The sequence below is a fragment of the Pelophylax lessonae genome (assembly GCF_965119305.1).
Source record: "Pelophylax lessonae genome assembly, chromosome: 1".
Classification (NCBI taxonomy): domain Eukaryota; kingdom Metazoa; phylum Chordata; class Amphibia; order Anura; family Ranidae; genus Pelophylax; species Pelophylax lessonae.
The window spans coordinates 754,199,363-754,213,248 of NC_138768.1; the positions used below are offsets into that span (position 1 = coordinate 754,199,363).

The 13,886-nt window shown below is 45.0% G+C and overlaps 1 protein-coding gene across 1 annotated transcript in view; it reads right to left on the bottom strand.

Moving 5' to 3' along the window:
- NSUN7 (NOP2/Sun RNA methyltransferase family member 7) overlaps positions 1 to 13,886 on the bottom strand; it is a 111,122-nt gene that overhangs the window by 65,876 nt on the left and 31,360 nt on the right. Inside the window, exon 5 of the mRNA XM_082253836.1 lies at positions 12,042 to 12,225. Coding sequence (XP_082109962.1) covers positions 12,042 to 12,225 — 184 coding nt within the window. The remainder of the gene's footprint in view (positions 1 to 12,041; positions 12,226 to 13,886) is intronic.

Genomic DNA, 13,886 nt, shown 5'->3' on the forward strand with positions numbered 1-13,886 from the left:
GCAGCTTGCCCCAAAGGTATCAGGAGATGTTTTGGGGACAATGAAACAAGGGGAGGATCAGAGAAGACAGTATCAAACAGCCTTTTTACACAATGCAGAGGATTAACCCCTTAGGTTACACAGTCAGTATACCAAGCATGCATTACTGCAGGGCAGGGCCTGGTGACATCAACGTGCTCTCAGAGGAAGTCCCTGATTGGTGGTTGTCAGTACTACATACAAGTGATTCTTAGGGGGGCTGCATACCCATATTGTGCTACACATGCTATCTGAGTGCACCAGAGCTAGTGCACTGAAAATTGTGATTTGTTATTTCTTATGGTTTTTATTAAAGTGGTTTTAAAGGGTTTAAATGGTTCAGCACTATGTCAGTTTTCTGATTTCTTTATGAGTACTACCGATAAGGATTGTCGCAGGAGATAAGAGGATTTACTTACCACTAAGGATCCAATCACCCACCAGAGAAATCTTTAGCCCCTTATGGGGAGGGAACATACTGGAAGGTCAGTAATAGAGGTGAGAGCATAGTTTGGAAAGTGGCAGGCACTGGAAATTGCTGTGAACCTTTTATGGGACCCATGGACCAGCCTCTTCACTATATTATACTTTCAAGCTTACTTTATATCACTGGAAACGCTTATTACTGATTATTACTGGTTTAGGCATCACAGTGGTGATTTATTTAAAGAGTCTTTTGATGTTTATTATTTATATATTCCACACCATGTATTTTGGTTCTGAAGATGTATAGGACCTCACATGTAGTGTGCCTTATTATACATTACTAGACATTAAGCCCGTTAAATTAACGGGCGCTAGAACATATGGCTGACTGAGCGGGGGCTGCGCGCATGGTACAGGGGAATGCAGGGCTGCGCGCATAGTACAGGTGAATGCGGGGCTGCGCGCATGGTACAGGGGAATGCGGGGCTGCGCGCATGGTACAGGGGAATGCAGGGCTGCGCGCATGGTACAGGGGAATGCGGGGCTGTGTGTCACAAGTTAGCCTATAGTTTTGTCTGTATATTCTTACCTCCTTGCAGCAATGCTTCTGTCTTGGCTCCCTTCACATGTGGTGTTTGGGCTTCTATGGGCGTCGCCTGCTCCACTGTGGGTTATATCCTGTTTCTGTCAATTACTTCCTGGGTCACCTCCCTGTTTGCTTCCCTATATATACACAGGCTCTGTGCACTGTTCCTTGCTTGAGCAACAACCCTGTTCTCTGAGCTCCCATCCGTGTATCCCTTGGCTATTGTATCTGATCTCCTGTGTACCGACCCGGCTTTGTTTCTCCGTCTACGTTTGTCTGCTGCCTGTCCTGACCTCGGCTTGTCTCTTGGATCTCCTTATAGTCTCCTGTTTACCCTGCACACGCCAGCGGTCTCCACATTCTCAGCTGGGCCTACCTGGGGGCCGCGACCTGGTTCCAGTCAGCTGCAAGTCCATCCCCACCATCAGGGGCAAGGGTGAAGAAGCAGGCTGGGGCTTAGACTCCGCGCCCTGGGGAATCCTGAGCTGGGGATCTATAAGGGCTCACTACCACAGACCCCTGACAGTTTGCTCAAGCCATGAGCTCGTCGGAGACACCGCAGCCACTTCAGGATCAACTTCAGAGTTTGGAACAGAGAGTTAACGTTCAGCAGGCTTATCAAGAACAGATTATGCAGTGTCTGCAGGCTCTTTCTTCCCGTTTGGATCAGCTGCAGATTGTTCCTACTCCCGCTTCCTCCATTCCAGCTCCTGTGTCCGCCCCTGCTGCTTCCGCAGTCCCTCCAGCAGAGGTCAGTCCTGCAAAACTCCAGCTGCCTCCGCCATCTCGCTTCTCTGGGGACCCCAAAGCTTGTCGGGGATTCATCAATCAGTGCTCAATCCACTTTGAGCTAGCAGGCCATTACTTTCCTACTGATCGTTCCAAAGTGGCGTACATGATTTCACTCCTGTCGGGACCAGCGTTGGCTTGGGCCTCGCCGCTGTGGGAGCATCAAGATCCTACCGTTTCCAGTCTCTCTGCCTTCCTACAAGCTTTCCGTAATACCTTTGATGTGCCTGGCAGGGCCTCATCTGCTTCTGGAGCCCTTCTTCGTCTTCGTCAAGGAAACATGACTGTTGGTCAATATGCAGTTCAGTTTCGCACCCTGGCTTCGGAACTGGCATGGAACAACGAGGCTCTTACTGCAACATTTTGGCAAGGTCTTGCAGATCGTATTAAGGACGAACTAGCTGGCAGAACTGTACCCACCACCTTGGATGGCTTGATTTCCCTTAGCATCCAAATTGATGTCCGCTACCAGGAGCGAGATCTGGAAAGGACTGTGTTGCGTCACCCCCCACTGGGTCACCTTGCTCCTGTTGTCCAGAACATTCCGGAACAACCCATCTCTCCCGCAGTATTGGCTTCTGAAGAACCCATGCAATTAGGCCGGACATGCCTCGCTCCACAAGAGAGGTCCCGTTGCCTGAGACTCGGCCTGTGTCTTTACTGCGGAGCTGGTGGTCATATGATAAAATCCTGCCCCGTCCGTCTGGGAAAATCTCGGGTCTAGGTCGCTCAGAGGGAAGCGATCTAGACCAGAATCTGAACTCAGCCACCTACCCTCGATTTGCTATACCCGTCTCTATTCATTGGGCCCTAAATTCTTATCAAGTTTCTGCATATGTAGACTCTGGAGCAGCCGGGAATTTCATTGAGCAGTCTTTGGCCACTGAACTTGGCATTCCTCTAGTTCCCCTGGCTATGCCTCTAGCTGTTTCGGCAGTGGATGGCTCTACCTTGGCCTTCGGACCCCTACGCTTCAGAACAGCCTCCATCACCATGCATGTCGGTGTTCTTCATCGGGAGGAAGTCTCCTTCCTGATACTTCCCAAGTCTTCTAGTCCCATCATTCTTGGACTTCCATGGTTGAAGAAACACTCACCTTATTTGGATTGGAACTCTGGCCAAGTGTTATCTTGGGGGTCGCAATGCCATCAGACCTGTCTCCCTAAGGTGTCTCCACCTCTCCGTGTACCTGTGGCTGAGGTCTCTACCTCTCCAATCCTTCCTCGGCAGTATCTGGCCTTCCGAGATGTCTTTTGCAAGAAAGCTGCTGACAGTTTGCCTCCTCATCGTCCCTACGACTGTGCGATTGACCTCCAACCCGAGGTTTCACCACCCCGAGGTAGAGTCTACCCTCTCTCCATCCCGGAGACCCAAGCCATGTCCAAGTACATCCAGGAAAATCTGCAGAAAGGATTTATACGTAAATCCAATTCTCCTGCTGGGGCTGGGTTCTTCTTTGTGGAGAAAAAGGATGGTACACTCCGGCCCTGCATTGATTATAGAGGTCTCAACGCCATCACCATTAAAAATCGGTACCCCTTGATTTCCGAACTTTTTGACAGGCTACGAGATGCTCATATTTTAAGTTGGACCTCCGTGGAGCATACAATTTGATTAGGATTCGAGACGGGGATGAATGGAAAACCGCTTTTAACACCAGAGATGGGCACTATGAATATCTCGTAATGCCTTTTGGCTTGTGTAACGCCCCAGCTGTCTTCCAGAACTTTGTTAATGAAATTTTTTCTGATCTCCTATATGTTTGTGTCATCGTGTATCTGGATGACATACTCATCTTTTCTCCAGATTTAAATACTCATCGCCAGCATGTTTGTACGGTTCTTCAACGTCTTTGGGACCACCGCTTATATGTGAAGTTGGAGAAGTGCCTCTTCGAGCAAACCCAAGTTCCTTTCCTAGGCTACATAGTCACAGATAAAGGGCTGCTTATGGATCCTGCCAAACTTCAGGCCATCTCCAACTGGCCTCAGCCTTCTGGTCTAAAAGCAATGCAACGGTTCTTGGGATTCACCAATTTCTATCGCCAGGTCATCCCTGATTACTCCTCTCTGGTGGCACCCATTACCTCCTTGACCCGGAAGGGTGCCAATGCCAGAACCTGGCCTCCTGAAGCTGTCAAGGCTTTCCACAAGCTCAAATCGGCCTTCCTATCGGCATCTATTCTCAAACGTCCTGCCATTTTTCAGCCTTTCTTCTTGGAAGTAGATGCCTCGTCCTTGGGAGTGGGGGCCGTCCTTCTCCAAAGACATGACAGTAAGCTCCGCCCCTGTGCCTTTTTCTCGAAGAAGTTTTCTGATGCAGAGAAAAACTACACCATCGGGGATCGGGAGCTTCAGGCTATCAAGCTGGCACTGCAAGAATGGCGACATCTACTGGAGGGATCTCCTCATCGTATTCTGATCTATACCGATCATAAGAACCTCCAGTATCTGCAGTCCGCCCTACGTTTAAATCCCAGGCAAGCACGATGGGCTCTCTTTTTTGCCAGGTTTAATTTTGACATCACCTTCCGGCCTGGCTCCAAGAATGCTCGTGCAGATGCCTTGTCCAGATCATTTGACGTTGCTGACTCAGAGTGTCATATTGAACCTGAACATATTATTCCTGCCAATTGTTTCCTGGCCTCCACTCACCTTCAGTCTCCACGTATCCCTCCCGGAAAGACTTTTGTGAGGCCCTCCCTTTGCCCCAAGCTTCTCAAATGGGCACATGATTCCAAACTCTCTGGACATCCTGGTGTGCAACGCACCTGTGCCTTCCTGCTGCGTTACTACTGGTGGCCCTCACTCCGGAAGGATGTTGAGGAATATGTCCAGGCTTGCTCCATTTGCGTGCAGTCTAAGTCTTCTACTTCAGCTCCAGCAGGTCTCCTGTTACCTCTACCTGTTCCAGATGTACCGTGGCGCTGCATTTCTATGGACTTTATATCTGAACTACCCCCATCTGCGGGCTCCACCGTTATCTGGGTGGTGGTGGACAGGTTTTCTAAAATGTGTCACTTAACTCCACTTCCAGGCCTACCCTCTGCTGTCACTTTGGCTTCCATCTTCGTTAGGGAAATCTTTCGTCTCCATGGTATACCCTCACACATTGTCTCAGATAGAGGAGTTCAGTTTACGGCCCGCTTCTGGAGAGCCCTGGCCACGTCATTTGGAATCAAGTTGGATTTCTCCTCAGCTTTTCATCCGCAGTCAAATGGTCAAACGGAAAGGGTTAACCAGAATGTGGAACGGTATCTTCGTGCCTTCATTTCTGCCCATCAGGATGATTGGGTAGACCTTTTACCCTGGGCAGAATTTGCCCTCAATAACCATGCTAATGCCAGCACTGGTGAGTCTTCCTTCTTCACGGTATTTGGCCGCCATCCTTCAGTACCATTTCCTGTTCCGATCTCTGCTGAAGTGCCGGCGGCCGCAGAGGTGCAACGGTCTCTCAATTCTATCTGGGCAGATGTTTCCAAGAATTTACATCTGGCGGCTTCCAGGTACAAGGTAGCTGCAGATCGTCATCGTGCGAGCCCCAAAATTCTCCCTGGTGATAAGGTTTGGCTCTCTACCAAGAATATCCGTCTCAGGGTACCCTCTATGAAGTTTGCTCCCCCGTTTCATTGGTTAATCCTCTGCCAGGTTAACCCTGTCGCTTTTAAGCTCCGTCTCCCGTCACATCTAAAAATCCCCAATGTTTTCCATGTTTCTCTCCTGAGACCATACATCATCAATAGGTTTTCTCGTCCTATTCGTCGTCCTTCTCCAATAGCCAGTACTTCGGATCAGTACGAAATCAAACAAATCTTGGATTCCAAATTCTCCAGGGGGAGGCTCTTGTATCTAGTGGACTGGAAAGGATATGGTCCTGAGAAGAGATGTTGGATTCCTTCCACTGATGTTTCTGCACCTCGTTTGGTGAAACTTTTTCATCAGAAGTTTCCTCTCAAGGCTGGGCCCAAACGAGTGGGGAGGCCCCTTAAGAGGGGGGGTACTGTCACAAGTTAGCCTATAGTTTTGTCTGTATATTCTTACCTCCTTGCAGCAATGCTTCTGTCTTGGCTCCCTTCACATGTGGTGTTTGGGCTTCTATGGGCGTCGCCTGCTCCACTGTGGGTTATATCCTGTTTCTGTCAATTACTTCCTGGGTCACCTCCCTGTTTGCTTCCCTATATATACACAGGCTCTGTGCACTGTTCCTTGCTTGAGCAACAACCCTGTTCTCTGAGCTCCCATCCGTGTATCCCTTGGCTATTGTATCTGATCTCCTGTGTACCGACCCGGCTTTGTTTCTCCGTCTACGTTTGTCTGCTGCTTGTCTCTTGGATCTCCTTATAGTCTCCTGTTTACCCTGCACATGCCAGCGGTCTCCACATTCTCAGCTGGGCCTACCTGGGGGCCGCGACATGGTTCCAGTCTGCTGCAAGTCCATCCCCACCATCAGGGGCAAGGGTGAAGAAGCAGGCTGGGGCTTAGACTCCGCGCCCTGGGGAATCCTGAGCTGGGGATCTATAAGGGCTCACTACCACAGACCCCTGACACTGTGCGCATGGTACAGGGGAATGCGGGGCTGCGCGCATGGTACAGGGGAATGCGGGGCTGCGCGCATGGTACTGGGGAATGCGGGGCTGCGCGCATGGTACTGGGGAATGCGGGGCTGCGCGCATGGTACTGGGGAATGCGCGAATGGTACAGGGGAATGCGGGGCTGCGCGCATGGTACAGGGGAATGCGGGGCTGCGCGCATGGTACAGGGGAATGCAGGGCTGCGTGCATGGTACAGGGGAATGTGGGGCTGCGCGCATGGTACAGGGGAATGCGGGGCTGCGGACATGGTACAGGGGAATGCGGGGCTGCGGGCATGGTACAGGGGAATGCGGGGCTGTGGGCATGGTACAGGAGAATGCGGGGCGGATTCATTTATTTACCTATTTAATTTCACCTTTAGGATTGTGTGTTTTTTACATCTTGCTATCTATGATTATTATGCACTGATAGATTTATTTCAACACCACGAATTTTAGTAGTTTATTTATTATGTTTGCTAACACTAGGAGACGGGGGGAGGGCTCAGAAGTAGAATCAGTCAGGAGGGAGCAGAGGACTGAAGGCAGTTGTAGGGTCAGCAGCGACAGTAGGTCCACAACATCAATTGGCAGGTCTGTGCAGGATAACCTCAGACCAAACAAGAATAAACATAACCACCAATCACGTTTAAATTCCGTAAAATTAAGAGGGGTATATGCTAATGCCAGGAGCCTAGCTAATAAAATGGATGAATTGGAAATGTTAGTACATGAGGATGACATAGACCTTGTGGGAATAACGGAGACTTGGTTCGACCCCTCACATGACTGGCTGGCCAATATGCAAGGGTATTCGGTATACCGGAAGGACAGGGTAGGAAAAAGAGGGGGAGGTGTATGTCTCTATGTCAAGAACAATGTAAAGGTGATAGAGAGGAGTGACATCACGGAAGGGATGAGCATGGATTTAGAATCTGTGTGGGTAGAACTCCATAGAGAAGGAGATAAGGGAAAAGTAATTGTGGGGGTTTGCTATAGGCCACCTAAACAAGGGGAGGAGGTAGAGCTGGAATTTTTAGCACTACTGGGTAAAGTGGCAAAACTGGGATCAGTCATCATATTGGGGGACTTCAATTATCCCGACATTGACTGGGAAGAGGGGACTATACACTCACAGAAGGCCTGTCTATTCACGGAAACCTTACAGGATAATTACATGTCACAGTTGGTGGATTCTCCTACTAGGGAAAACGCAGTCCTGGATCTATTAATCACTAATGACCCTGACCTAATCTCGGAGGTAGGAGTCCAGGACTACCTGGGCTCTAGCGATCACAGGATGATCGCATTTAGTGTAAATAACAATATAGCAAGGCAAGTGGGGAACAGAAGAACCCTAAACTTCAGAAGGGCAAACTTTCCAAAATTGTACTCGTTGATGGAAAGGGTAAACTGGGACCAAACCCTGGGATCACTGACCACAGAGGATAAATGGGAATGCTTTAGGAACACATTAAGCAAATGCATCTTGCAGTGCATTCCTATGGGAAATAAATTTAGAAGAGACAAAGCCAAACCTGGCTGGCTAAACCAAAGCATTAAAAAACTTATTAGGGGAAAAAAATTGGCCTTCAAGAAATATAAAGCAGAGGGCACAGTATCAGCTTTCGAGCAATACAAGGAGGCAAATAAGAAAAGTAAACAAGAAATCAAGATGGCTAAAATCAACTTTGAGAGACAAAGAAATTGTTTAAATATATCAACAGCAAAAAAGCTAGGCCTGAGCATATTGCGCACATAATTAACGATGATGGGAGGATGGTTACAGAGGACATTGAAAAAGCAACCGTGCTGAATGCTTTTTTCTCGTCAGTCTTTACACAGGAAAAGGAGGGGTACACTGACCATGACTGTATGGTTAGTAGTAGTATTGCACAGGACTTGCCACTATGGCTAACAGAGGGTGAAATCAGGGAAAGGCTGGATAAACTTAACACAAATAAATCACCAGGCCCGGATGGCGTACATCCGAGAGTATTCAAGGAACTCAGTAAGGTTATGTCCAGACCACTGTTCCTGATCTTTGCTGACAGTATTAGGACAGGAGATGTACCAGGGGATTGGAGGAAGGCTAACGTGATTCCGATATTCAAAAAGGGTCAGAGGCATATCCCGTGAAACTATAGGCCTGTCAGTTTGACATCAATAGTATGTAAACTTCTGGAGGGGATGATAAGGGACTATATCGTAGAGTTTGCTAAAGACAACAACATCATCAGCAGTAACCAGCACGGGTTTACAAATGGGCGTTCTTGTCAAACCAATCTCCTAACATTCTACGAGGAGGTGAGCTGTGAGCTAGATAGGGGCAGACCAGTGGATGTGGTGTACTTGGATTTCGCTAAGGCGTTTGATACAGTTCCCCACAAGCGCTTAATTTATAAAATAAGGTCTGCAGGTATCGACAGCAGGGTTTGCTCTTGGATACGGAACTGGCTAAAAGGGTGCGTCCAAAGGGTAGTAATAAACAGCGCATACTCAGACTGGTCTGAGGTTGTAAGCGGGGTGCCCCAGGGCTCAGTCCTGGGACCAACCTTGTTCAATATATTCATAAACAGCATTGAGGACGGGATCAGTAGTTCGTTATCAGTTTTTGCAGATGACACTAAATTGGCCAGGGCAATAACTGCACAGCATGAAGCAGATATCCTACAGAATGACCTAGACAAAATAACGGAGTGGGCAACGACATGGCAAATGAGGTTTAATGTGGAGAAGTGTAAGGTTTTGCACTTGGGGACTAAAAACATAAAAACACAATACACGTTAGGAGGGGAACCCTTGGGGGAATCAAAAATGGAGAAGGATCTGGGAGTCTTGGTGGATGACAGATTAGGAAATAGCATGCAATGCCAGGCGGCAGCTGCCAAAGCCAGCAGAATATTAGCATGCATAAAGAAAGGGATGTATTCCAGAGATAAGACTATAATCCTTCCACTTTATAAAACTCTGGTCCGACCGCATCTGGGGTATTCTGTCCAGTTCTGGTCGCCAGTCCTCAGGAGGGATGTGTTGGAGCTGGAGAGAGTCCAGAGAAGGGCAACTAAACTGATTAGGGGATTGGAGGACCTTAATTATGAAGAGCGCCTGCAATCGCTTGATTTATTCTCCCTGGAGAAGAGACGCCTGAGGGGGGACATGATAGCAATTTATAAATATCTCAATGGGGATCCTAGCTTAGAAAAAAAGCTGTTCAGTCGAAGGGATTCCATGAGGACAAGAGGGCATACAATGCGATTAGAGGAGAAGCGTTTTAACCTCAGGCAACGTGGGGGGTTCTTTACTGTTAGGGCTACAAGAGTGTGGAATTCTCTACCACAAGAGGTGGTCTCTGTGGGAAGTATGGTGGCTTTCAAAAGACTCTTAGACGTACATCTCAAGGATCAGAACATTCAGGGGTATGAGAGATGATTACAGCCACACACACCTACACAGGTTGAACTGGATGGACTATTGTCTTTATTCAACCTCAACTACTATGTAACTATGTAACACATGTGTCATTATTGGCCTATACTGCAGATAACTGTGAATATCCGATAACTAGCTCAGACAGCGAACATTTTTTTCTTGCGATTTTAGTCGCTTGATGCGATTATTTGGTTGTTTCTCTGTGTAATTATATACTGTGTTTTTTACCCAAGAATGGAAGTCAGATATTAATTTGGAAGATTTATTTGGAAAGGCTATTTTAGAATATATATATGAAGACTTATACATAACTGGTGCTAGGAATTTTACCATTTTTTAAGATTTGCATCATACACGTTTTTTGCTACAGTCCTCTGATCTTTTTGTATTATTTATTGGTCATAGCCAGATATATTGGAGCAATTATTTTAGAACGCATATATTGAAGACAGATACATATATATTTCTTCTAAGAATTGGATTGGCTTTCAGGAGTCGGATTTTATACGTTTTTCTGTTATAGTCTGTTAATCTTCTTATATCTTTCATTGTGTATGGAGTACTTGTTTATTCCATTTTAATCAATGGTGCAGATTGCATGGTGATTCCTGTGATATCCTATCACAGGAGCTCCCGCTTTACCTTGGATATTGGCTAGCTCAATTTGAGCCCCTTCTGAGATTTTTTCCCATTTGCGCCGACTCATTGTTAATTATGATATTGGTATTTTAGTGATAAATACTAGAGCTGGCTGCATGTGGGATAGGATTTGATCCTAATCTCATAATCATTTATAATCTGTTACCAGCTGCAACATATTAGAGGAATCCTCCCACTTGGATACCTACGCACATATCATATATATATTTTTTCCTTAATTAACACACTGTACTCCTGATTTCAATCAACTGACGCGGGAGCTGTTTTTTGAGTCCACCAAGGGTAAGGGTAAGGGTTTTTACCCCCCAAACATGTTGGCTGTTTCCTAAATAATCAATAAAATTTTTTTATGAATTCTTTATAAAGCTTTGTTCCTGGCAACTTCTCTAACCGAAACACAAAATCTTACAACAGGGACACTTATTCTGGGGACAAATGTCTAAAAAGTTATTTCTCCTCACTTTGCAGAGATTTACAATCACTTCCTTCTGCATCTCTGGGACCAGAAGTGAAATCTCTCCAGCAGAAATCAGAGAGCAAAAAATAAACTGACAGGGCTTTTAACTCTTCCCTACTCTATCCAATACTGAAAAAAAAAGTTTTGTGTATACATACACATTAAAGTCTACTTTTGAATGAATGTACAGAATAGATTAAAAAAAAAATAGAAAATTAAACTGTTAACAGCAATTTTAGTGAATAAGTAAAACCATTTACTAAATGTACATTAATCGATATCTACAACTAGTATGGCATTCTTCTCCCACTCCTAATTACAAAAGGCATATATAATACACACACCAGATGCAGACTATCCACTGTGGTGCTGCCTACAGCCTGCTGATTCCTATTTACAGAAAACACTATTTGCCCCCTTATCCCCACTGCTTGTTAGGAGGACAAACATGTGGGCTACACCTCTATATTATATAATGGTTGCATTAAGTTCATACACTAAGCATGGCCACCATACACGGGCTACACTGCTATATTATATAATGGTTGCACTAAGTTCATACACTAAGCATGACCACCATACACGGACTACACCGCTATATTATATAATGGTTGCATTAAGTTCATACACTAAGCATGGCCACCATACACGGGCTACACCGCTATATTATATAATGGTTGCATTAAGTTCATACACTAAGTATGACCACCATACACGGGCTACACCGCTATATTATATAATGGTTGCACTAAGTTCATACACTAAGCATGGCCACCATACACGGGCTACACCTCTATATTATATAATGGTTGCATTAAGTTCATACACTAAGCATGGCCACCATACATGGGCTACACCACTATATTATATAATGGTTGCACTAAGTTCATACACTAAGCATGGCCACCATACCAGTGCATGTGTGAGTGGTTCAAAACAGATACATCAATTAGTTGTTGGTTCAGCTAAAATGAATATTGACTGCAATGTCATTCATATTAGCATGCAAAACAGGTACTACATATACGTATGTAAGCTTATTATAATTTAGCCTCCTTTCCTTGATACAATTCCCTATACAAAGACTAATAAACGTTTGCATACCTGTAATACAATCTTATAATCAATGAACATTTCCATGCTGCTCAGCTCTTCTTTAAGATGAGTTGGAAACACAAGCAAATCCTGGCAATGCTCATCCAGGCAATACTTATAACCATCCAGGTCTGAGGGAGATTCCACCTGAGTGAATCCTTCTTTTTTCAACGTGTTTAATACCTCTGTGAGGCTAATTCGAGAAATAAAGTACAGTGTTAAAAACAATTCTGAATAGAAAAAATATCTCAATATTTGTTAAAAATAACATTTAATTTTCAAGGATCTCTTCATGTTCTGTATTTTTTTCCCACTGATCACTAAAAGGAAGACCTAATCATGTGCTGATTATAAGATGTCTATCCACTGCTGAAGATTTAGATTGCTCCAAGCTAAGTTGATTCTGGAAAGAGGCAAAAGTCATCCCTTGACAATTGATTTCACAGCCATTTGCAGGAAGGCAGGCAAGTTAGGCAGCCAATAGATAAGCAGGAAAAGTGAGCAATTTTGACAAAAGGTTGTGGAAAGGTGTATAGGTTGGGGAAAATAATTATTTGATGCCCTGCAGATTTTGCAACTTTGCCCACTTACAAAGAAATGAAGAGTCTATAATTTTTATCATAGGTGTGTTTCAAATGATAGAGACAGAATATCAACCAAAAATCCAGAAAAAACACATAAAACAAATGTTATAAATTGAGTTGCAGTTAAGTGATTAAAATAAGTATTTGATCCCCAAAAAAAAAAACATGAATTAGTACTTGGTGGAGAAACCCTTGTTGGGCAGCACAGAGGTAAGACGTTTCTTATAGTTGGTTACCAGGTTTTCACACATCTCAGGAGGGATTTTGGTCCAATCTTCTTTACAGATCTTCTCTAAATCCTTAAGTTTTTTTAGCTGTGGCTTAACAACTCAAAAATTCAGATCACTCCATACATTTTCTATAGGATAAGGGTCCGGAGACTGGCTAGAACACTCCATGCATGACCTTAATGTGCTTCTTCTTGAGCAACTCCTTTGTTGCTTTGGCAGTATGTTTTGGGTCATTGTCATGCTGAAAGATCCTTCCATGACCCATCTTCAGTGTTCTGGCTGAGGGAAGAAGATTCTCATCCAAGATTTTATAATACATGGACCCATCCACTGGCTCCTCAATGCGGCAAAGTTGTTCTGTACCTTTAGCAGAGAAACAGCCCCAAAGCCTAATGTTTCTACCAACATGCTTGACTGTAGGGATGGTGTTCTTAGGGTCATAATCAGTATTTTTCTTCCTCGAAAACACGGCAAGTCCCCCTCCTCAAGAAAGCACATTTATAGCCATCTAAATGATTCAGAGAAGTGCTGTGGTCAGCTAAGACCAAAATTGAGCTCTTTGGTATTAACTCGACTCGCCGTGTTTGGAGGAAGAAAAATCCTATAAAAAATTCAACAAGGGAGCTGAAACTTCGAGTTGTCAAGAGACAGCAAAGAAATCTAAGGATTTAGAGAAGATCTGTAAAGAAGAGTGGACCAAAATCCCTCCTGACATGTGTACAAACCTGGTCACCAAGTACAAGAAATGTCTTACATCTCTGCTTGCCAACAAGTGTTTCTCCACCAACTACTTAGTCATGTTTTGCTTGGGGATCAAATACTTATTTTACTCACTAAACTGCAACATTATTTATAGCATCTGTTTCATGTGTTTTTTTTTTCTGGATTTTTAGTTGATATTCTGTCTCTATCATTTAAAGTGGAGTTCCGGCCACAAAATCGACATAATCTATTTTGGGCCATTCGCTTGCTCTTGGTAACCTGAAAAACAAATGGATAGTTTTTTTTTTTGTTTACTTACCTTGTTATTGAAGGAAAAT